This window comes from Canis lupus, chromosome X, assembly GCF_011100685.1.
Source record: "Canis lupus familiaris isolate Mischka breed German Shepherd chromosome X, alternate assembly UU_Cfam_GSD_1.0, whole genome shotgun sequence".
NCBI lineage: Eukaryota > Metazoa > Chordata > Mammalia > Carnivora > Canidae > Canis > Canis lupus.
In genome coordinates this window covers 20,216,452-20,242,052 of record NC_049260.1, presented here as the reverse complement: position 1 = coordinate 20,242,052, position 25,601 = coordinate 20,216,452, and the positions used below count along the sequence as shown (strand labels likewise).

Here is a 25,601-nt window from a genome sequence, read left to right as displayed (position 1 = left end):
TATCTTGAGATCATGACATGAGCTGAAATCAAGAGTCTGCCACTTCACCTATTGAGCCACCCAGTTGCCCCAGGACCAGCAGTTTTCAAAAAATCAAATGGATATTAAATAATGGAGCTAAGATTTGAACTCAGGCCTATCTGGGTGGATTGTCCTATTGCAGGTAAGAAGAGCATAGCATAAACAAGCAATTCTGCAGCTGGCTGTCACCATCAGCAGTACTATGCTACATTCTGATTGGTTGATTAGTTCGCTGTCTGATTGGTACAGTTGTACAATTGACGCACATTGTGTAAGTACAGGTTCTATTGAGGTTTTTTTCACTCAACTGACGTTTGTGTATTTTATGTAATGTCTGATAGCTTTTTAAAAATTATTTATTTATTTTAAGCAATCTCTACACCCATTATGGGGCATGAACTCATGACCCCGAGATCAAGAGTTGCTTGCTCTTCCAACTGAGCCACCCAAGCACCCCATGTAATGTCTAATAGCTTTTAAGTAAATATTTGACAGTGTCTAATTGAACACATTTTGCAAATGAAATGCCCAATATCTAAAGTCTTTCCCTGTAAAAAGCATAATGGGAGGGGCGCCTGGGTGGCTCAGTGGGTTAAGCAGTGGACTCTTGATTTCAGCTCAGGTCATGATCTGGGGTCTTGAGATCGCACCCTGTGTCAGGCTCCACGCTCAGTGGGGAGCCTGCTTGAGATTCTCTCTCCCTATGCCCCCACTCACCCTCACACACTTGCTTTCAAATAAATAAATCTTTTTTTAAAAAAGCATGGTGAGAATGTGGCTTTGGTATGATACAATATAGTTTACATTACCAGAACCTATATGATGAATGGGCAACATAATCACATGCAATGACTAGGTGTTCTGAAATCCTAAATCAGGTAGAAAGAAGTTTAATTGCAGTCTAGCTCTAAGTCTGTGGTCTGGCAAGGTCCTTGCACATATTAGGTTCAGGGCACAGGGCCAGGGCTTCTTAACCCTTTAAAATCCTGTCTTTTCTGCTAAACATAAAAATTTCATGTGACTCCCCAGCCCTGAATTTAGAATATGGATACCTAGGGGGCATAGTCTATCCTCTTACAATGTCTACCAGTTCAGAAGCTTAATTTCTATGTATGTTAAAAAAAAGGAAAAAAAAAAAAAAAGGTAGGGCTTTTTTTTTTCCGGATATGAAATTCCTGAAAATTGAATATGCCTTTTCAAACTAATACCTCCTATTCTAAAAGGGCCACCCTTCACCTTTGAGGATTTCTGCCCCAGAGCAAGTTCTGTTCCTTTCCTTATTTCTCTTCGACGTATGCACCCTCCAAACATCTAGCATCATATGAAATACATAGCAGATGTTTGTAAACATTTAACAATGTGACCCGGCTGGTGTGGGATCTAAGCTGTGGCTTGCCAGTAACTAACTATATGTCAGTCATCTGACCTACTACACCAAATCTGGGTGAAAAATATGGTCACATCCTTTGGTTTTCTTTTCTTTTTAAAAGATTTTATTTATTCATGAGAGACACAGAAAGAGAGGCAGAGACGTAGGCAGAGGGAGAAGCAGGCTCCATGTGAGGATCTTGATACAGGACTCGATCCTAGGACCCCGGGATCATGCCTTGAGCCAAAGGCAGATGCTTTGAGCCACCCAGGCATCCCTCTTTTTTCTTAAAAAAAAATTTTTTTATTTGACAGAGAAGGAGAGAGAGAGAGAGAGAGCGTGAGTGCGCAAGCCCAGGGATCACGAGAGGGAGAAACAGGTTCCCCACAAAGCAGGGAGCTCAATGCAGGGCTCAATCCCAGGACCCCAGGATCATGACCTGAGCCGAAAGCAGACACTTAACCTACTGAGCCACCCAGGCGCCCCTCCTTCTCTAATTACTAGGAAGTCCATGTCTCCTTTTCAAGGCCCCTCTATCCTAATTGTCTAAGAATCCTTTGAGTTTCCTCAGTTCAAAGGGAACCAGAAAGGTAACTGAGTCTGAGGGATGTAACGCTGCTGTTACTTCCTGCTGCCATTTGGTGTCTCTGTTGAAGACAGATTCTGTATAGTTCATTGGAGATAGATCTCAGAGCTGTAAAAATAAATGAGCTAATAGATTTAAAGTGCTTAGTGTGTAGATGGCTATATGGTACTGCATAGGCCCTCAAAGATTTAATTATGTTACATTATTGAGCATCAGTTTTATGTGTTATTTAGGGCCTAGACCCAGAGGATCCCTGGAACCATCCCAGGTCTGGCAAATGGTAAGGAAGAGATGGGGGTGTGGGGCCTCTACAAGCTGATATGTATATATAGATCTATAGACCTATATCTATATGTATAGATATACATAGATAGCTAGGTAGAGATACATAGAGATATATCTTTCTATGTATCTCTGTGTGTATTTTTTAAAGATTTTATTATTTATTCATGAGAGACAGAGAGAGAGAGGCAGAGACACAGGCAGAGGGAAAAGCAGGCTCCATGCAGGGAGCCTGACGCGGGACTCGATCCCAGATCTCCAGGATAACGCCCTGGGCTGAGGGCAGATGCTAAACCACTGAGCCACCCAGGTGTCCCTGTGTATATGTTTCTATAGATCTATCTCTATATCTATAGCTCAGAGTCCAGGTTGGACCAGCCCCCTGCCTCTCTCTGGAGCTTCTGGTTATCTTACTCCCGTTTTCCTGCAGTTGGTTTGCTCCTTGTAGGTGGCGGGGACAGAACCTGAGTAGCTTAAGATTTCGTGTAAATCAAATGATTTGTTCTGGTTCAGAGAAGGAATTCTGGGGTGTTTGAAAAATATTGGTTGAAGCCACAGGGCTGGTTGTTGGTAGCTGGGCCTTAACCAACGTCTTCCTGAATATAGAGCTTGCCTCTAAACTGAGGGGGTAATCTGCCTCATTTTGGAAGGCAATGTTTTGGCAATGTTCAAGTCTATGGCTCATTAATATCTGGATTCTCCTCATTCCAAGCATAGTGCCTTGTACATACCAAGGAATACCCCTTCTCCTTGTCAACTGCTGTTAAATATGATCACATGTCCCCAAGCACACATGTATACATGTGTGCACATATGCACATGCAAGCTCATTTATGAACTCTGTTTGCCTTCTCTTTGCTTCTTTCTTTTTCCTACTTCTAGGCTACGATAATTCAGAAAAATATACAGAGTGCATATAAACCTTTTTCTTTACCTTTGAGTAACTATCATTGTTTTACAACTTTCTCTGTCTCTGCTTTAATTACCAGGCTTCACACTCTCTAGAACACACCTTTCTTGGAAAATGACAACACCTTATTTTTTTAATAAACTTTGCAACTGGCACATAAAAGGTCTGTCAAAAAAAAAAAAAGATTCACTGTCCGTGTATATTAAAGGTTAATGAATCATAAAATTTAACCCCATTTGCCAATCCATTTACCTATTTACGTTGTATCCTAAAAGTTCATTCACAAGTCAATTTGCTTTGTTTTTAGGGAGAACTACATTGTCTATTATATAGTATTATATATAATAATACATACTAATAGTAATAATGGCCACAATTGATTACCAGGTACTTTACATACAGTATTTTGTTGTTTCACAGCAACCCTGCATGATAGGTACCCATTTTACAGATGAAACTGAACTTCATCTAAGGAACATCCATCCATCCATCCATCTATTTATTTAGATTTATTTATTTTGGGGGGAGGGAGGAGGGAGCAGGGAAAGAGTGAGAGAATCTTAAGCAGACTCCCCGCTGAGTGGGGAGCCCAATGTAGGGTTCAATCTCACTACCCTGAAAACATGACCTGAGCTGAAATTAAGAGTCAGAAGCTCAATAGATTAAGCCACCCAAATGTCCCTTATTTTTAAAAAAGATCTATTTATTTTAGAGCATGTGCCCTTGGGCCCCCATGAGTGTGAGTTGGGGCAGGGGCAGAGGGAGAGAATCTTCAAGCAGACTCCCCACTGAGCAGGGAACCTGGCATGGGGCTCTATCCCATGAACCATGATGATGAGATCATGACCTGAGCTGAAATCAAGAGCTAGGCACCCCATGGAATGTCCTCTTAAAATTAGACAAAGTCAAATACATTTCTTGTCCTGCAGATAGCACCTGCTAAAGGGGCATAGACAGGCCACCCATGGCCTCCCTCTCCATTCCTTGTCCTTTTACCAGCCACAACCTGTGGGCCCCAAGTGGGTGTCTGATTCAGTGGCAGCCCATTCTGGTTGTGGCCTGCTTTGAGAAGATGAGCTCAATCAGTCTGATTCTCCTTTAGGAATTTGAATGGGGAAACATGGAAAGAAGTAGTAAGTTGGTTGGAGCTGGGGCTGAAAGACTCAATCAGAAGTTGATGAGTGTTAGGAAGGGAAGCCAATTGTCACAGGTGAGCTGCTGGTTACAGGGGAGTAAAGGTAAGCAGAGACTTTACTGTAGTGGACAGATATAGGGTAAAGGGGAGTGGGACAGGAAGCATCAGGTGCAGAGAGCAAACAGGTGGGTGCAGAGCAGTCTGGAGCCAAGCGCTGTACCTTTCCTATCTCCCCCACCCCCACACACGATTTCTATGATTGTTGAACCTTAAAATAATCCTTTACCTCTTGAGCTGTTTTGAATGAGTCTTGGTTCTTTTCAGTCAAAAGAGCCAAATTAGAATACACAGCCTGTAAGTACTGGCAAAGGGATGTGAGCTGCAGTTTGTGGCTACCGAGCCTCACTGTTACTGTCACTGCACCCCTTTGCTACATTACAGATGCTGCTCTGGCCCACGATGGCCCACGAGGTCACCTTACTGGACTGAAAAAGAACCAACAATGGACCCAAGTGTCCTGAACCCGCATCCCCAGTCTTGGTTTACTTTCAGAGCCCTGAACGGGAAGGTGGGGGTTAAGAACGTCTCAGGCAACTGGAAGGTCTCCAAACAAGCCTGGGGCAGGACTCCAGCTTCCAGGGCGGAAGGTGCTACAATGGGGAGAGGGGTGGGGGCAGGGCAGGGACTGCTGCTTGGCAGTGCAGAGGAGAACCAGGCTCTTCCAGGACTGGAACTGGTCTTCCCCCTACTTCAACCTCCAGGTCTCACTCAGATCGTGCCTGACGTACGTTTGAAATTGTGAATGAGTGACTGATGCCCGAGCGAGTGAATAAACGAGTGGCAGAAGTGGGTCACAGCCCCTGTTCAAACGTGTGGATCATTCTTCAGTCATCTTCTCAAGCTAAGGAACTTTGTGTCTGTCTCTGAGAAACAACCCATGCACCAGTATGAGTACCGCGGACGGTTGACTGGTCGCCTTCAGCTTTAAAAATAGCCAAGACGAGGGGATCCCTGGGTGGCTCAGTGGTTTGGCGCCTGCCTTTGGCCCAGGGTGTGATACTGGAGTCCAGGGATCGAGTCCCGCGTTGGGCTCCCTGCGTGGGGCCTGCTTCTCCCTCTGCCTGGGTCTCTGCCTCTCTCTCTCTCTATCATAAATAAATAAATCTTTTAAAAAAACAGCCAAGACAAGGGGATCCCTGGGTGGCTCAGCGGTCTGGTGTCTGCCTTCGGCCCAGGGCCTGATCTTGGAGTCCTGGGATCGAGTCCCGTGTCGGGCTCCCTGCATGGGGCCTGTTTCTGTCTCTGCCTCTCTTTCTCTCTCTCTCTCTCTCTCTCTGTCTCTCATGAATAAATAAATTAAAAAAAAAATAGCCAAGATGATAGAGCGCCGACCAGGATAACACCAGAGCCTGGAGACGGCACACGGATGACCCCGGATTGCGTTGGCCCTGTTTACAAAAACACGGCTCCCTTTGTCTTCCCCTGGAGAGAGTGAGGTTTTCATTTTAAGAGGCTGACTTAAAGATGCGGAGCCACTTCCCGGGCAGGCTTCCAAGTGACTACATCCCTCTCCCGGCTGCCTGGGGCGGGGCCTCCAGCCGTCGGTGGCTCGGAGCTACCGCAGGAGCAGTTGGCTGCAGCCCGCCAGAGCCAGAACCGCCGTGCGCTCGGCCTTCCCGGGGCACGGAGGACGGCTTCGGCCTTGCACTGAAGTGACGTCAGAGTTTGCGATTGGCCAGGCCGGGGTGTGTGTGTGAAATACAGGCGATGTCTGCCACACTTCTGAGTATGGCATTTCTTCCGGCCGAGTACCCCGGGCTGTGGGTAAGTGTAAATCTTTGCAGTCGGCCCTGGGTGGTTGTGAAACGTTCAAAGCGGAGCACTGGGACTCTCCAAGGGCATGACTTGGCATATTTTGTCATCCTGCTGGGCCTCAGTTGCCTTCTCTGTGAAATAGGGAGGGTGTCCTCCTGTGTTACGGGAGGATAGAAGAATTTAAGCCATCAGAGGCTGTGGTGGGGCCGAGAAGAGCTAAGCTGTCCAGAGTACCTCCTCTGGTACCTGGCATATAGGAGACAGTGCGGCACTCTCATCGTTTCTGAGCATCAGTCAAAAAAAAAAAATAAAAAGGTTTCGGTAACCATGTCCCTGTTTTTATTTCTAACAGCATAATATTTCTCTGGAAGATGCAGTGGATATATTCTGCTTCTTGATCGTACCTGTGTGGCCAACAGAAATAAGGCTTCAGGGGAAGTTAGTGCCAAAGGAAAGTTTGTCAGACTATATTCCCTTTCTCTTTTTCCCTTCTAGACCCTGACCGCACCTGCCCCATTTGCAGATGAAACCAGCTGCCAGTGCCAAGCACCCCACGAGAAACTGACCATTGCTCAGGCCCGCTTAGGAACACCAGGTGAGGCTGTACTTCTTGTTCCCCGAATGGGCTCTGTCCTGACATTTAAAATAGCAGAGAGGCCCATCATTACTTGAGCGGGCCTTGCTTTTGATCGGAGAGTTGAATTGAGAGATTTATAGCACAGTGCGAGAGGGATAAACCCCTGCCCTGATAAGCTCGACCAACCAAACTAAGCAAGTGAAAGAACAGGGATCGGAGCCGCAGCTCTGCCATCATTCTGCAGCTTTGTGCAAGTCATGAGAACGATCTCAATCTGTTTCCTCTTGAGCAAGCAGGGACACTGACACCTGCCTGCTTCACAAGGTTTTGGGGGTGACAAGATTTGGTTAAAAACACCAGAGCCCTGTTTAAACTGTGAAGGCTTATCCAAACCTAAGCTATTACAGTTATTGCCATTTTTAAAAGACTGTGTTTTTAAGCTGTTTCTCCCGGTGTGCCTTAAAGAGCCTGGGCTCTGCGCTGGGAGTGTGTTGATTCATTAACTCCTTTATACCAGAGACGGATATGGAAGAGATTGAGAAACCATCCGGAGAGTTCAGGCATACCTCGTTTCATTGCGCTTCGCTTGAGTGTGCTTTGCAGATGCTGCATTCTTTACAAATTGAAGGTTTGTGGTAACTCTGTGTTGGACAAGTAAATGGGCACTATTTTCCCAACAGTATTTGCTTATTTTGCTTCTCTGTCACATTCTGGTCATTCTTGCAATAGTTCAAACTTTTTCATTGTTCTCTTTGTTATGGTGACCTGTGATCAGTGATTATGATTCACTGGAAGGTCAGATGACAGCCTTCTTTACTATAAAGTGTTATTTTAAGGCAAATACATTGCTTTTTTTTCAAGATATGCCATTGCATGCTTAATAGACTACAGTATAGTGTAAACATAACTTTTTAAAAGAAGTAATCTCTACCTCCAACCTGGGGCTTGAACTTTAAACCCCTGAGATCAAGAGTTGTGTGCTCTACTAATTGAGCCAGTCATGTCCCCCTAAACATAAGTTTTATATGCCCTGGGAAACCAAAAAATTTACTTGACTCGCTTTATTGTGGTATTTGCTCATTCGTAGTGGTCTAGAACTGAACCTGCAATGTCTCCAAGGCAACACCTATAATTAAAGAGACAACTTGGTGTGAAATAAAACCCCCAAATAATATGCATGTGTGTGCTTAGGGGTTCAACCTTGCCACACAGATAAGTGAAAGTTTGAAGGAGGGCAGATTCACTTGTCCTGGAACAGTCAGGCAAGACTATGTAGCTGACCTGAATTGGTGGTCTGGGGAGAAGTAAGATTTGGACAAGGTGGGCAGCAAACAGGGGGGTATTCCAGGCTAGTGGGACAGAAGAAGTGAAGGCACAGAGCTAGCCACGTGGGAGTGCATGAGTGGCACTCCTGGTGATTTGGCTGGAGTGCAAACTAAGATTAGTTGAGCAGCTCAGCTTTGAGACATTGAAGACATTGAAGATAGCTCATTTTCCACTCACCATGACAAAAAGCAAACGTCCCAGGCCTAAGAGAATCTGTGGGACAAAGGACAGTTTGCTTAGTAATAATGGGTATTAAGTGCCTACAATTGCTAAGTTATTTATTTTTTTAAAGGTTTTATTTATTTATTTGAAAGACAGAGAGGGAGAGCCCAGAAGGAAAAGCAGACTCCTCACTGAGCAGGGAGCCCAATGCGGGGCTCCATCCTAGGACCCTGAGTCACGACCTGAGCCAAAGGCAGATGCTTAGCCGACTGAGCCACCCAGGCATCCCTACTAAGTTCTTTAGATGGATCCTGTTACTTCACTCTACAACTGTCTGTGATTAGTACTTAGAGTATTTCCCAGATGAGGGAATGAAGGCTTTAGAGAAGACACAGATCTCCCAAGGTTATTGAGTGAGCAGCTGCCAGTGATCCTCACGCTGGAGGTGTATCAGAATCACTTCAAGGGCTCATTAAACTAGATGGTTGGGCCTCACCCTTGAGTTTTTGGTTCAGTCCACATGGGGTGGGGCCTAGTCATCTGCTTCTCTAGATGAGTTCCCAGGTGCTGCTGCTACAAGGGGATCCACTTGAGGCCACTGGTGGGTGGTCAAGCTGGGATTTGACATCAAACCTGTTTGTGTTCAAGCTTGATCCTTCAACCATGACACTCTGCTTCCTTTTGAAGAGTAGCTTCAAGAGAGTGAGGTGAGGAGGGGAGAGCAGGCAAAGGCAAGAAGAGGCTTGGGAAGGCAGCTCTGAACAGCTAAACCAGTTGTTCGTAGACTTAAGTGTGCAACGAATCACCTGGTAAGCTTATTAAAGAAGCAGGTTTCCTGAGGCACCTGGGTGGCTCAGTCAGTTTAGCATCTGCCTTCAGCTCAGGTTGTGGACTCAGGGTGCTGGGATCGAGCCCCACATTGGGCTCTCTGCTCAGCAGGGAGCCTCCTTTTCCCTCTCTCCTTTACCCCCCTGCTTGTGCTCTCTCTCTCAAATAAATAATAATCTTTTTTAAAAAGCAACAGATTTCCTGCTCTCTCCTACCCCTGAATCTGAGATGGGGCCTAGACACTTGTATTTTATAACTAATAGCCAGTTGATTGTGAACTTGGTGGTCTATAGACCATACACTGTTCTCTACTGACCCAAGCAATAAATCCAAAAGCTGCAATGGAAGTCCAGGTAGTTATGAAAGAACTAATTTAATCTAAAGTTAAAGATTGAGCTTCAGGCCACCAAAGAAGATGACCCTACCTTTCTAGGGAAATGGAAGTAGAACGTACTCTGCATCTGCTAGGTGCTGCATGCTGTACTCCATCTCATTTGGTCTTTGCATTTGACAGTAAAAGCTGTCAGATGGGTAATACTGTGTCCTTCCTTGAGGACTTGGAGAACAGAAAAGTAGTTTGTCAGATGTCCTAGCTGACTGGGTAGAGCTAGGATTCGCCAAGTCCTTTTTACCTCAAATCTCTGCTATGTTCACCCATACAAAAGGCTGCCCTGTGCAGCCCAGGCCACAGCTGACCATGGAGCTCAGTGAAAACAGGCTTTGAACTGGAAGGTAGAAGGGGTATGAACAAGACATACACGGTGGCTGTGACCTTCTATAGCAATAGGGTGGTCTGTCTTGCTCACTGTGGTTTCACCAGCACCTAGCAGCATTCTGGTCAAATACTGTGTGCTCAGTAAATATTTTGTGATTGACTGAGAGAATGACTGAGTGAATGAATGGAAGTTTGGGACAAGAGGAGGAGCTTGCCCTCTGGAAATAAAATCGGAGGGTTGGGTGTGATGCTCTGAGCCAGCATCAAGCTGATTGGGTGAGATTGGGCACCTGTACATTGTCTAACCACCAAGCGGTTTAAACCCTGAGAACCAAGTTAGAATAAGATGGTGGTGCATTTTGAAATAGCTATGTCGTGGGCTCTGTGGAACATGGGTCACCACGGGAGGAGTGCGATGGAGCAAACGTGAGCTTTTCATACTAGAAGAGAAAGTCTCCTGTTATCTCATGTGATGACCCTGGGAAATTATCCAAGAGAATTTGTGATGTTGAGGGACACCTGGCTGGCAGAGGCAGGAGGGACACATTTTTGTTAGAAATTCCTTTATTGGGGTGCCCGGGTGGCTCAGTTGGTTAACCGTCTGCCTTCAGCTCATGTCATGATCTTGGGGTCCTAAGATTGAGCCTTGCCTGGGCTCCCTGCTCAGCAAGGAGTCTGCCTCTCTCTCTCCTTCCACCCCTTCCCCTGGCTTGTGCTCTCTCTCTCGAATAAATGAATAAAATCTTAAAAAAAAAAAAAGAAATTCCTTCATTTAGAATGTCTAGCATCCATATTAAAATGTGGCAAGATGTTCTTTGATTACCTAGAAGGCACATGATAGTTTCATTTATTTTTAAAAAAATTATTTATTTATTTATTTATTTATTTATTTATTTATTTGAGAGAGAGAGAGAGAGAGAGAGAGAGAGAGAGAGAGAGAGAATGAGCAGGGGGGAGGGGCAGAGGAAGAGGGAGATGCAGACTCCCTCTGAACAGGGAGCCTGATGTGGGGCTCCATCCCAGGACCCCGAGATCATGACCTGAGCCGATGGTAGATGCTTAACTGACCAAGCCACCCAGGCACCCGGCACATGATAGTTTTAGACCACACTCTGATAATCATTGTTTTATTAGAGTAGTGGTCCTCTGAGCTACTTAGAATCCTCTGCATTGTTAAAGCAGACTTCACCCACAAAGTGTCTGATGGAGTAGGTCTGGGGTGGGCTGGAGAATGTGCATCTCTAACAAGTTCCCTGCTGATGCTGCCTGTCTTAGGACCTCACTGCCAGAACCACTGATGAAGAGTAACCGTTGGTAATGATTGGAGGAAGTGACAGGGAGATTATCCAAATATAATTGTTGGAACATTGTGCTGTTAGTAGAAAACAAAAAAAAATCATTGCTTTTTTGGAGCGTTTGGTAATTTTCAAGACGACTAAGCAATTACCTTTTTGTGGTGCTGTCTTGAGTGTTCCATCAAAGAGACAAAACAGACATAATTTTGGGGTTTATAATGTACTTCAAGTTTATAGTTATAACTGAAATCTTTATCTCCTTTCACTGGCCCTATTCTATGACTTAGTACAATTGTCTACAGTATGTTTTGCAATTGTAGGTCTGCCCAAACGGGCTGGCATATAAATTCTAAAAGAATTTAGGATGATAAACTCTGCTCATTGCTCTTAGCTCCTGGACGTTCTCTGTGAGCCACAAGAGAAAAGAACACAGTAGAGCAATTGGAATTGTCAACTTTGATCATAGCTCAACTAGTCCAGCTGTGGAACTATGACCATGCAAGGTTTCATATATATATATCTGGAGACTGAGAATCACTTCTCTGTCTTCAGATAAAGGAAAAGTCCAAGTGGTTATTTCGTAGGCTCCTTTTTATCACAGCTGCCTTTTTTCTTAAAAGCTAATTCAGTTCTAATTGCCTATTTTCTTTCTCAAAGGGAGATTTGTATTGTTTCATTTCCATGGTGCGTAGAGTTTGCCAAACTCATTTTTCAAGAGCTACCTCAATGAATTTTGCCTTATTTGTGTGCACCTGTACTATACTTTTCTTTAAATATACCCTTTTTTTAAGAAGAGTTATTTGAGAGAGAGAGAGAGAGAGAGAGAGCGCACATGAGTGTGAGCAAGCACAAGTGAGAGGGGCAGAGGGAGAGGGAGTGAGAATCTGAGGCAGACTTGGTACTGAGTGTGGAGCCTGAAGTGGGACTTGATCTCTCGACCCTTAGATCACAACCTGAGCTGAAACTGAGAATCAGACACTTAACCAGCTATGCTGCACAGACACCCCTAAAAATTCTTCTTTAAAATTTAAATTTAATGTATTTAAAAAACTAACATCAACCACTATCAGTAAATGTTGGCTATAAGTAGAAGGAAATTATAAAGTTTATATAAAGCTATAAAGTATGTATTAGATCTTTAAAGGTTAATTTTTATGTCCCCCTTTTTGCACATCAGTTGTGCACAAAACAATACTAGTTATCATAAATAGTGGGTGTTTAGTATTAATCTCTTTTTTAAAAGAACTCATATTGAAATGTAGGTTTCTAGAAGGCACCATGAGTTAAAAGAAAGGGCAGTGATGTTTGGTTTGTACTCAAATTTCATTGTAGTTGGGTTGCATGATATTGGATAAGCCGCTTAACCAGGCTGAGCTTCCATTGCCCCTCTATGAAATAAGGATAATAAGTCCATTCTCCTGCATACATTACAGAGCTGATGCAAAGGTTAAGTGAAAGATACGTGCTTTGTAAATCATATAGACTTTTTAAGCACTGTTTAAATGTAGGGTAATAGCCATAATCAAAAATGAATAGGGGCACCTGAGTGGCTGAGTCGGTGAAGCATCTGCCTTCAGCTCGGGTCATGATCCTGGGGGCCTGGGACATAGGCCCACATCGGGCTCCCTGCTCAGTGGGGAGTCTGCTTCTCCCTCTGCCCCTCCCCTCCACTCGTGTTCTCTCTATCTTTGTCTCTCAAATAAATAAGTAAAATATTAAAAAAAAAAGAATAATCCTTTGGTGGTTGCCTGAGTCTGAAGGAATACCAAGAAATGCCAGAACACAGCCCACAAAAACGTGAGTTAGGGTGTAATGCAGTTGGTGATTGCCTCCTGTCTGGCCATGTGGCAGGTATATGTTTAACTTTTTAACTGACTGCCAAACTGCTCTCCAGAGTGATTGTATCATTTTACATTCCTACTGGCATTGTTTGAGAGTTCCGGTTGCTCTGTACCCACACCGATAATTGCTATGGTCAATATATTTTTAAATTCTTAGCCGTTCTAGGGGTATGAAGTAGTCTATCATTCTAGCTTGAATTTGCATTTCCCTGATAACTAATAATATTAAAGATCTTTTCATGAGCTTGTTTGCCATCCATATATTTATTTTCTTTGGTGAAGTATCTGTTCAATTTTCTTGCCCTTTTTAAAATGAGGTATTTCTTATTATTGAGTTTTGACAGTTCTTTTGTATTCTAGATACAAGGCTTATATCAGATATATATTTTGCATATATTTTCTTCCTGTCTGATTTGCCTTTGTGTTTTTGTAAAAACGTCTTTTGAAGACATGAATTTGAAGTAAGGTCCTATTTATTTATTTATTTATTTATTGGCTTTATTATGTGTCCTTTTGGGTCCTATTCAAGAGATATTTTTAAAAGATTTTATTCATTCATGAGAGAGACACAGAGAAAGAGAGGCAGAGACACAGGCAGAGGGAGAAGCAGGCTCCATGCAGGGAGCCTGACGTGGGACTCGATCCTGGAACCCCAGGATCACACCCTGGGCTGAGGCAGCACTAAACCGCTGAGCCACCTGGGCTGCCCTATTCAAGAAATTCTTTTTTAAGATTTTATTTATTTATTCATGTGAGACACAGAGAGAGAGAGAGAGAGAGGCAGAGACAGAGGCAGAGGGAGAAGCAGGCTCCACGCAGGGAGCCCGACAAGGGACCCAATCCCGGGTCTCCAGGATCAGGCCCTGGGCTGAAGGCAGTGCTAAACTGCTGAGCCACCAGGGCTGCCCCTATTCAAGAAATTTTTAAAAAATATTTTACTTATTTATTTGACAGAAAGAGAGCACGAGTTGGCGGGAGGGGCAGAGGGAGAGGGAGAAGCAGACTCCTCACTGCGCAGGGAGCCCAGCTCGGGGCTCGATCCCAGGACCCTGAGATCATGACCTGAGCCAAAGTCAGACATTTAACAGACTGAGCCACCGGAGTGCCCCCTATTGACAAAATTTTTGCCAAACCCACAGTCACTAAGATGAGACAGTCAGAAGAGACAGTCACTAAGTCCCGTTTTCTTGCAGGAGTTTCACAGCTTTAGTTCATACATTTAGATCTATGATCCATTTTGAGTTAGTTTTCATATATGGTGTGAGATGTGAGGCAAGCATAGCCCCCTCACTGTTTCATTTGTTTGTAAGAGCTGAATAACAAAATAACAAAAATTTGGAGTTGTAAGATCCAGGAAGTTAAAATAATCCAATTTTCCCGCAGTACTATACCACGATCATTATTTGTATCTATGATTCTTAAGCAAATATTCAGCATCATTTTGATGTTATGTGTAATTAATTATATTGAAATTATTTGTAACATGGCAATCAACATGTGCTATACAGATAGGCATTTTACCAGAATATAACATTTATCTGATAGGCCTTACTCTGTCCATTCAGGATAAACAAGAATTTATTTGAAATACTTCTAAAAATTTGAGTCTGTGGGCAGAAAATTTATAATGCTATTGTATTCATTTTCTAGGCTGCATAACATACTGCAGTGGAATTAGTGGCTTAAAACAATGCAGATTAATTATGTCATAATTTCTGTGGGCCAGGAGCCTGGTTTAGCTGAGTCCTCTGCTCAGGCTCCCACAAGATTGCCTTTAAGCTGTCACCCAGGGATCATTTCTCATCTGGAAGCTTGATGGTGATAGGTCTGTTTCCAAGCTCACTCTGGTTGTTTCCTTGGAACCATAAGACCAAAGATCTAGCTTTTTGCTGGTTGTGAGCCAGATGCCACCCTCAGCCCCTAGGAGTCACCTGCCATTCCTGGCCATGTGGTCCTCTGACAACATGATAGCTTGCTTCTTCAAAGCCACCAAGAGAGAAAGAGTGAGTCTGCTAGCAGTATGGAATCTTAGATAGTGTACCATAATCATGGGAATGCCATCCATCATCTTTGCCATATTCAACTGGTTAGAAATAAGTCACAGGTCCCACTCATATTTCAAAGGGCGGAGATGACACAAAGGTATGAACAGCAGGTGGCAGGGACCCCTGGAAGCTACCATAAGGTTTTCTCCCACACGGCCATGGAAGAGCTGGGCTCCCTCTTGGGATCATTGCCAACCCCCCCTCCCCAGCTGCACAGGCCAGTGGTTCCCAGCATAGATGCTCTGGAGAATGCCCAAATGCCTAAAAGGACATCTAGAAAAATCTGAAACAAAAGATTAAGACAAATAAACATACAAGCTTAAAAAAAAGCCACACTCTTGAAACAAGTTTATTGTAGAGAATTTCAAGCATACACAAAAGTAGAACAATATAATGTTCTATGTGTGTGTCATCTATACCTACCACCCACCAACCCATGCTGGTCTCACCCCATGCATGCCCCCATCCACTTTCCCTTCTTTACTTATTTGAAACAAAGTCTGGGGCTCCTGGGTGGCTCAGTGATTGAACGTCTGTCTTTGGCTCAGGTCATGATCCTGGGGTCCTGGGATCGAGTCTTGCATTGGGCTCCCTGCAGGGAGTCTGCTTCTCCTCTCTGCCTCTCTCTGTATCTCTCATGAATAAATAAATAAAATATTAAAAAAAGTCCTGGGCTTCCTATCATTGCATCCAGAAATGTTTCTATATAAATGTCGTAAAAAACTAGTTGGTTTTTTTTAAGATTTTATTTATTCATGAAAGACACATGCATACACAGGCAGAGACACAAGCAGAGAGAGAAGTAGGCTCCATGCAGGGAGCCTGATGTGGGACTTGATCCTGGGACCATGGGATCACACCCCAGACCAAAGGCAGGCACTTAACTGCTGAGCCACCCAGGCGTCCTGAAAAAAAAAAAAACTAGTTTATTAAAAAAGACTTTATTTATTTGCAAGAGAGAGAGTGCATGTGCACACAAGCAAGGGGGAGGGGCAGAGGGAAAGGGAGAAGCAGGCCCCCCACTGGGCAGGGAGCCTGATATCAGGACCCTGAGATCATTACCTGAGCCTAAGGCAGATGCTTAACCAACTGAGCTACCCAGGTGCCCTTAAAAACTAGTTTTAATTATTTATTTTAAGATTTTTAAATTTTTATTTATTCATGAGAGACAGAGGCAGAGACCTAGGCAGAAGGAGAAGCAGGCTCCCCGTGGGGAACCTGATGCAGGACTCAATCCCAAGACCCCAGGATCACGACCTGAGCCGAAGGCAGATGCTCAAGCACTAACCACCCAGGTGTCCCAAAAAACCAGTTTTTAAAAACATAACCATTATACCATTATTTCACCTAAAAATTAACAGTAATTCTTTAATACCACCAAATATTCAGTGTTCCAATTTCCAATTATCTTATGTCTTCATTTACTGACAATTTAAACTTAAATCCAAATAATGTCTCTACATTCAATATGTTGATAAGTCTTTTAAATCTCTAATCTGCAGACCTACTTCCATTTTTCTTTGTCTTTTTTTTTCTTGAAGTACTCATTTGTGGAAGAGATTGGTTTTTGGTGGTTTTTTTTTGGGGGGGGGGTCCTGCACAGTTTCCCAGTCTAGAAGTTGCTGACACACTACAGTTTTAAAAAGTGAGCTTATTGCAAAATCAACTCCACAAATACTCTTCAAAGATTTACTAAATGGTCTTTTTCTCAGTAATTATGTCATCTTTCTTTACTTTTCTTTCCTCCCTGCTTCCTGAATTCATTTATCTTGATCACCTCTGAATCAATAACAAAAAGTTTTTGCAAAACTGCCATCTGCTTTCCCCTGGGATTTATATCTTAAAACAAATTTTCCTCAATTGAATTCAAATTGAATAAGAGCATTGAAACCAAGGATCCCTCATTAGACAGTTTGTTATTTCAAAGCATTTTCTATTTACCATGCCTTATTTAGAATCCAGTATAATCCTGTGAAGGCAATTCTGTTTGTTCAAAATGGTGTATAATTGGGAATAATTGCAATTCCCTATCTGACATAAAGTCTCCCGAGTTTTTTTTATTAGAGAAATTTAATTTATTAGAAACATTGTACCATCTGAATCTATTAATGTAACATTTCTTTTAATTTATATTCCAAATTAGGTTGTACTACATCAAGAAATAATCACAATTTTAAATCCATCTTAAAAATCATTCGTCAGAAGTTTGCACTGATTTCTTTTTTAAATTTATATTTATAATTCCATTATAATACATGCATATACTGGAAAAAGTCAATAAGACTCTTGCACTTACAAAAAAAAAAAAAAAACCTCAACAACTCAACAATCCTTTTCCCTACCTGTCCTAACTCCAGACCTTGCTTCCTCTAGACAGTCAGCATTTGACAACTTTCTTTTTTTTTTTAATTATTTATTCATGAGAGAGACACACAGAGAGAGGCAGAGACATAGGTAGAGAGAGAAGCAGGCTCCCCACAAGAAGCCCAATGTGGGACCTGATCCCAGATCCCGGGATCATGACCTGAGCCAAAGGCAGATGCTCAACCACTGAGCTACCCAGGCGTCCCAGCTTCCTTTTAAAAAAATTTTTTATTTATTTATTCATGAGAGACATAGAAGAGAGGCAGAGACATAGGCAGAGGGAGAAGCAGGCTCCATGCAGGGAGCCCGATGTGGGACTCGATCCCGGACTCTGGGATCACACCCTAAGCTGAAGACAGATTCTCAACCGCTGAGCCACCCAAGAGTCCCAAAAATCAACTTTCCGAAATGTTGTGGACATCTCTCATTCGCTGTCCTTGCCTTTCTTGTTTCCTCTGCTCTTGGGGGATTATACTTTTTAATTTATTTTTATTTGGTGGGGAGAGGGGGATCATACCTTTTTAATTCTTTATCTGTAATTCTCGTGGTATTTGGGAGGAAGTGGAGATGAATGTATATATGTTCAGTTTCCATATTTAGCTTTCAGTTTGCTAGTTCCTTCATTGATAGTCCAGAAATGGTGTCAGAGTTGGCTCCTAGGGAGCCTGGGTAGCTCAGCGGTTGAGCGTCTGCCTTTGGCTCAGGGCGTGATCCTGGAGTCCCGGGATCGAGTCCCACATCGGGTTTCTTGCAGGAAGCCTGCCTCTCCCTCTGCCTGTGTCTCTGCCTCTCTCTGTGTGTGTCTCTCATGAATGAATGAATAAATAAATCTTTAAAAAAAAAGTTGGCATGCACCCCCTCTACCCCCAATGTCTCCATCCTCTTTGAGGAGGTAGGTCTTCGGGCTATCTCAGCAAAGTGCCATCTGTGGTTTCTAGTGCAGCCTCTGGCTCCCAGGGGGCCATGGTGAGTGAATCCCTCTTGTCATGGGATGGCACTTCCCAGAGCGCCAGGTGGCCCTGTGAGAACGTCTGTGGAGGCCTCTTCTCTCTCGACCTTTCTCCCTCAGAAGGATTATAGTGTTGGCCGCAGGCCTGCAACACTGAGGACCACCCCGACATGTAACTTTGCACCCGACTCTTCTGTCTTTGGGGCTCGTGCCCCCCCCCTTTAATGGTGCCACAGAGGCTAGGGCGTGACCTCTGTGCGGTGGTGCTGGTTCGACAGCTGGCCCTCCTGAGGGAAAGAAGCCAGGCCTGTAGCATTTGCCGGTTTCTGTGGTGTAAATACGACCAAAGCGGATTCCAGGCCGCCGCTGTGCCCTGGCGTCGCAGGAGAGGCGCTCATGGGGAGCGGCCGAGCAGACGCCCGCGCGCCGCCCTGGGGAGCGGGGCTCGGGAGGCCTCCCGCGGGCCTGCCCAGGCAGGAACGCGGTCCTTGGCCTTTCCATCCGGCCCTTCGCTCACTCCTGGCCCGAGGCTCCCGGGCCGACCGTGCCAACCCTCCGGCTCCGCCCCGGCTGCCCGACCCTGCCGGCCCAGGCCCCTGAGGCGCGGCGCTGGGTGAGGCGAGCTCCGTGGCGCCGCGCGTTTGTCTCTGCTGCTGCTTGAAATGTGCGTTCGGGGGGGGAGGGGGGGGGGTCTTAATTCTCTGTTTCTACTCCACTCTGGTGTGGTCAGAAGAACCTCCTTGTAAAGGTAATTTCGCGCACGCGTGAGAGAGCGCTGGCACATTGCCATGGGGTTTGACCCAGGGCAGCTTCCTGCCACCGAGGACGGAGCGACCAGGCAACTGGGCTCCTTGCTCCGCAGTCCCGCTGATGCCACTCTGTTTCTTCCACAGTTGACAGGCCCGTCAGAGTGTACGCGGATGGAATATTTGACCTCTTCCATTCCGGTCACGCAAGGGCACTTATGCAAGCAAAAACACTGTTTCCCAACAGCTACTTGTTGGTTGGAGGTAAGAACTGCATTTTCTCTTTGTCTAGAAAATTCCTGGATGATGCGCTTTCTGGAAAGGACCCCTCTCAGAGTCCCATTATTAAAATCTCACAGGGTTGTTACTCCCACTGCAGCTGATGCTGGCTCACCTGTTGGCCGCCCGGAATGGAATGTGACATCCAAAAAGCCATAGGGGATTCCGTCATGGGATTATACACACCGATTCCCAGAGAGAGACGGGCCAGTAATGCCACCAAGGGCAACGGCTTCATGTTTTCCGTTAATGCCTTTCTTCTTGTGATTGAGGCATGATCACATTTGTGTTTCTAAAATTTTCTGGAGGGTTAGGAGAAAAACAATATTATTTTGATTTCAAGTCCTAGAGAGCTGAGGAGCTTAAGGATGATTAAGGGTAAACGAGGTCATTGTCTATTCCCTCTGTGTGGCCCACGGCACTTAGGCTGTTGCTGCGCTAACCTAAAGTAGTGGCTCTCAATGACCCTAATTAATGGGGCTTAGGAGTGTGTGTTAAAGAAAGGGAGATTTATATCCCTGGGTAATTTTGGTTCACGGTGAAGGAAATGGCTTACTTCATACGCTTGTGGAAGAAGGGTGGTTAGATGCAGACAGAAATTTTCATCCTCCGGAAGGCCTACCGATTTCAATGTAGGTAGATAGTACCTGCGTAGGGAGACCTGTATCTGGCCTCTGTAGCTTCTGGAAGCACCATAGCCCTTCGTCGTGATCAGTTTTTGTGCCATTAGGTGAACTAGGCACTGTCAACCCTTAAACCTTTACTGTGAGGAAAAAGCTGCTGGTAAGAGACCATGTCTCAATTTTTACAATATTTTGTTACCTTCTGTTAGTTTAAGACTACGTTTTGGATAATTGAGAGGCACCTTTCTACAGATTTTACTGAGGATGGTGACTGCGTGGTTAATTGAATGGAGTTCTTTCCAGAAGAAAGAGATGATGAAAGGCAATGATTACTGGACACGTCACGCAGACGGAACCCGAGGCAGGCAGAAAGCCCATCTGTTGTTCATTTCTTTTTATCTTGAGTGGAAAACCATTTCTGAAAGGAGCACTACCACCTGGAGTGTGGACTTTGCTGCTGAGGCCCTGGGGAGACCGCTGCAGTGTTTTGGTGACCCAAGTTTGGAGGTGGTTTGATGTGGGTCACACTTAGGAACACTCGCCATGGCTCTGAGTGATTACATTAAAGGTGGTACTGGGGGCATGGCATCAGAGCTCAGTGACCATGAGTGGCATTGCTGTGGCAAATGTGTTTTGATAAAATTGCAGACAAGAGAAAGTACAGTCTTCCTTCGAGGTATGTAGTAGTTACCTTCCTCTAAAATCCAGCGTCTCACAGCTATTCCAGAAATACTATGTGATTAGATGTAAAACAAAGTTAGGTTCTAGACTAAAATGATTTAAAACAATTGTGCAGGTGTGCTGTGGCAAAAATCCTGCATATTGTGGCAAAAAATCTCCAATGAAGCTGCCCCCGTACCTTGAAAGATGTTTAGCATCATTGGCACCCTTCCCACTAAATGCTAGTAGCTGCTTCCACTCAGTGTGACAACTAAAGATGCCCCACAAATTTCCAGAAATGCTTCCTAGGGGATAATGAGGCCCCTGTCAAAAACCATTGTTTTAGATTAAGAGTTTTCAAACTTTGATCCTCACAATCCCTAAAAAGAATTTTGAAATAACTGTATATACCTTTTTTCAATTTTTTAGGTTGACACCTCAAATTTTGTATTCTGTAAAAGATGTACTTTCTTTAATATTATAAATATTGACATTTTAAAAATTCAATATACTTTTTAAGGGAAGTTTTATGTTCACAGCAGAACTGAGGAAAAAGTGCAGAGAATTCCCATACACCCAAACATACACACCCCCCTTATCATCAACATCCCCCACCAGAGTGATACATTGGTTACAGTCCATGAGCCTGCACTGACACGTCATCACCACCCAGGAGTCCATACTTTACGCTAGACTTTGCTCTCACTGTTGCACATTCTGTGTGTGGGTTTTGGCAAATGTATAATGCCATGTGTCCACTATTGTAATATTGTACAAAATTAATTTTACTGCCTTAAAAATTCTCTGCGCTCTGCCTATTCATCCGCCTCTCCTCCAGCCCATGGCAACCACTTAGCTTCTTACCATCTCTATAGTTTTTTTTACAAAATGCCATTTAATGGAAATTTTATAGTACGTGCGTACCTTTTTCAGATTGGCTTTTTTCACTGAGTAATACTTATTCAAGGCTCCTCCATACTTTTCATGGCTTGCTAGTTCACTTTGTAGTCTTGGTGTATCAGACTGGATGGACCACGGTTCATCCATTTCTTACTGAAGGACACCTGGGTGCTCCCAAGATTTGGCAATTATGAATAAAGCTGATATAAACATCCATGTGCAAATTTTTATGTGGACATAGGTTTTTCAACTCCTTTGGGACCAACTAAGGAGCATGATTGCTGGATTGTATGTTAAGATATGTTAAGTTCTGAGGCATCTGGGTGGCTCACTCAGTTAAGCGTCCTACTCTTGGTTTTGCCTCAGGTCATGATCTCAGGGTGGTGAGATTGAGCCCCGAGTTGGGCTCTCTGATCAGCGCAGAGTTTGCTTAAGGCTGTCTCCCTTTCCCTTCCACTTGCATGTGCATGCGCTTCCGCTCTCTCTCTCTCATAAATAAATAAATAAATAAATAATCTTTAAAAAAAATAAATAAATAATCTTTATAAAGAGTATGTTTTGTACAAAACTACCAAATAAATAAATAAATAAATAAATAAATAAAATATTTATAAAAAGAGTATGTTTTGGGGACACCTGGGTGGCTCAGTGGTTGAGCGTCTGCCTTCGGCCCAGGGCGTGATCCTGGAGTCCCGGGATCGAGTCCCGCATCGGGCTCCCTGCATGGAGCCTGCTTCTCCCTCTGCCTGTGTCTCTGCCCCTCTCTGTGTATCTCTCATGAATAAATAAATAAAATCTTAAAAAAAAAAGAGTATGCTTTGTATGAAACTGCCAAACTGTTCCACAAGTGGCTGTACCACCTTGCATTTCCTGCAGCAGTGCATGAGAATTCCTTTTTTTAAAATTTTATTTATTTATTTATTCATGAGAGACACAGAGTGAGAGAAAAAGAGAGACACAGGCAGAAGGAGAACCAGGCTCCATGCAGGGAGCATGAGAGTTCCTGATGTTCCATATCCTCACCGGCATTTGGTGCTGTCAGTATTTTGCATTTTGGCTTTTGTAATAGGTATATAGTGGTATTTCATTGTTCTCTTATTTTGCAATTCCCTGGTGACGTAAGCTGTTGAACATCTTTTCATATGCTTACCTGCCATCTCTGTATCATCTTTGGTGAAGTATGTGTTCAGATCTTTTGTCATTTTTTAAATCTGTTTGTTTATTTTCTTATTGTTGGGCTTTAAATGTTCCTTGTATAGTTTGGGTGTTCGCATAACAGCCCTTTATCTCTTCTATCTTTTTCAAGCATTTTTGCCCAGCCAATGGTTTGTCTTCTCATTTCCTTTACATTGCCTTTCACAGAGCCACAGTTATTAATTTTAACTCAGTGCAGTTTATCGATTGTGTCTTTGATGGTCTGTGTGTTGTGTCTAAAAATCACTGCCTACCTACCCAAGGTCATCTAGGTTTTCTCCTAGGAGTTTTATACTTCTGTGTTTTACATTTAAATCTATGGTCCATTTTGAGTTAATTTTTGTGAAGAGTATAAGATTTGTGTCTAGAGTAATATTTTTTTTGCATGTGGATGTCCAGGGTTTTTTTTAACATCATTTGTTGAATAGACTGTTTTTGCTATATTGTCTTGTCTGTGCTCCTTTGTCAGAGATCAGTTGACTATATTTGTGTGAGTCTATTTCCAGACTCTCTTTTCTGTTCCATTGATCTGTTTGTCCATTCTTTTACCAGTTCTATACCTTCTTGATTACTTTAGCTTTATAGTAAGTACTGAAGTTGGGTAGTGTGAGTCTTCAAGTTTGTCAACTTCTCCAATATTAATTTGGCTGTTCTGGGTCTTTTGCCTCTCCATATACACTTTAGCATCAGTTTATCAATAGCCACAAAATAAGTTGCTGATGTTTTTATTGGAATTGCATTGAATCTATAGATGCATTGACATCTTGACAATACTGAGTTTTCCTGTTCATGAGCATAGAATATTTCTCCATTTATTATGTTCTTCGATATCTTTCATCAGAGTTTTGTAGTTTTCTTCATATAGGTCTTGTACATATTTTGTTAGATTTATACCTAAGTATTTCATTTTGGGAAGGGGAAGTGCTAGCTTAAACAGTAACACATTTTTAATTTCAAAACTCACTTGTTCATTGCTAGTATGTAGGAAGGTGATTGACTTTTATGTAACAAACTTGTATATCCTGCAACCTTGCTATAGTTGATTAAAAATTAGTTCTAGGGGATTTTTTTTGGTAAATTCTTCCAAATTTTCTACATAGGTGGTCATGTCATCTGTGAACAAAACCAGTTGTATTTCTTCCTTCTCAGTTTGTATACTTTTTATTTCCTTTTCTTGGCTTATTGCACTAGCTAGGATTTCCAGTATAATGTTGAAAAGCAGTGGCAAGAGGGGATATTGTTGTCTTGTTCCTGATCTTAGTGGGAAAACTTCAACTTTCTCTCTAGTAAGTATGATGTTAGCTGTAGGTTTTTTTTGTAGATAGTGTTTATCAAGTTGACTAAGTTCCTCTCTATTCCATTTTCTGAGAGTATTTATCATGAAGGAGTATTGGATTTTATCAAATGCCTTTTCTGCATCTATTGATTAGATCTTGTGATTTTCCTCTTTACCTTGTTGATGTGATGGATTACATTAATTGATTTTCAAATGTTGAACCAGCCTTGCATACCTGAGATAAATCCCACTTGGTCATGGTATATAATTCTTTTTATACATTGATAAGTTTGATGTATGAATATTTTATTGAAGAGTTTTGCATCCATGTTCATGAGAGAACTTGGTCTGAGTTTTTTTCTTATAATGTCTTTTTTTTTAATTTTGGTATTAAGGTAATGCTGGCCTCATAGAATGAATTAGGAGGTATTCCTTCTGCTTCTGTCTTCTGGAAGAGATTGTAGAGAATTGGTATAGTTTCTTCCTTAAATGTTTGGTAGAATTCACCAGTGAACTCATCTGGGCCTGATGTTTTCTCTTTTAATAGAAGGCTATTAGATATTGATTCAGTTTCTTTAGTAGACATAGGCCTATTCAGATTGTCTATTTTTTCTAGTGTAAGTTTTGACAGCTTGTGTCTTTCATGGAATTGGTCCATTTTGTGTAAGTTACCAAATTATGGAGTTGCTCATAATGTTCCTTATTATCCTTTTTATGTCCCTGAGATCACAATAATGTCCCCTCTTAAATGTCCTATATTAATAATTTGCATATTTTCTCTTTTTTTCTTAGCTTAACTAGAGGCTTATAAATTTTCTTGATCTTTTTAAAAGAATCAGCTTTTGGGTTCATTGATTTTTTTTTTCTCTATTGGATTCCTATTTTCAATTTCATTAGTTTCTCTTCTGATTTTTAAAAATATTTTATTTATTTATTCATGAGAGACACAGACTGAGAGAGAGGCAGAGACACAAGCAGAGGGAGAAGCAGGCTCCATGCAGGGAGCCCGACGTGGGACCCGAGCCCGGGACCCCAGGATCACACCCCGGACCGAAGGCAGGCACCAAACCGCCGAGCCACCTAGGGATCCCCTCTCTTCTGATTTTTATTATTTCTTCTGCTGACTCTGGGTTTAATTTGCTCTTCTTTTTCTAGTTTTCTAAGGTGGAAGCTTAGATTATTGACTTGAGATATTTAGACTTTTTAGATTTTCTTTTATTTTTCCAATATATGCATTTAATGCTACAAATCTCCCATTAAGCGGTTTTCCCTGCATTTCAGACATTTTGATAAGCTGTATTTTTATTTTAATTTACTTTAAAATATTTAAATATTTCTGTTGAAATTTTTTTTTACTGAGGTGTTATTTAGAAGTATGTTGCTTAATCTCCAAGTATTTGGGGATTTTCCAGGTATCTTTCTGTTTTCGGTTCCTAGTTTAATTCTCTTGCAGTCTGAGAACAGACATCGTATGATTTCTATTCTTCTAAATGTGTTATGGTCTGTTTTATGGCCCAGAAAGTTGTCTGTCTTGGTGAATGCTTCATCTGAGCTTGAGAAAGTTGTGTATTCTGCTGTGGTTGGATGAACTAGTCAGTAGATGTCAATTATATCCAGCTGACTGATGGTGCTGTTGAGTTCATCTATGTCCTTGTTCATTTTTTGTCTGCTAGGTGTTAAAGCTTCCAATTCTTATACTGGAT

At 42.9% G+C, this 25,601-nt stretch overlaps 1 protein-coding gene across 7 annotated transcripts in view; it reads left to right on the top strand.

Annotated features, from left to right (window-relative positions):
- Positions 1-25,601, top strand: part of PCYT1B (phosphate cytidylyltransferase 1, choline, beta) — a 131,512-nt gene that overhangs the window by 49,246 nt on the left and 56,665 nt on the right. For 6 of the 7 annotated variants that reach the window (XM_038587109.1, XM_038587105.1, XM_038587107.1 and 3 more), the window contains exons 2-3: positions 6,614-6,713; positions 19,114-19,230. In XM_038587109.1, coding sequence (XP_038443037.1) covers positions 6,614-6,713; positions 19,114-19,230 — 217 coding nt within the window. Of the gene's footprint in view, positions 1-5,903; positions 6,128-6,613; positions 6,714-19,113; positions 19,231-25,601 lie in introns of those variants that run through there. The other variant, XM_038587106.1, reaches the window with a different exon arrangement.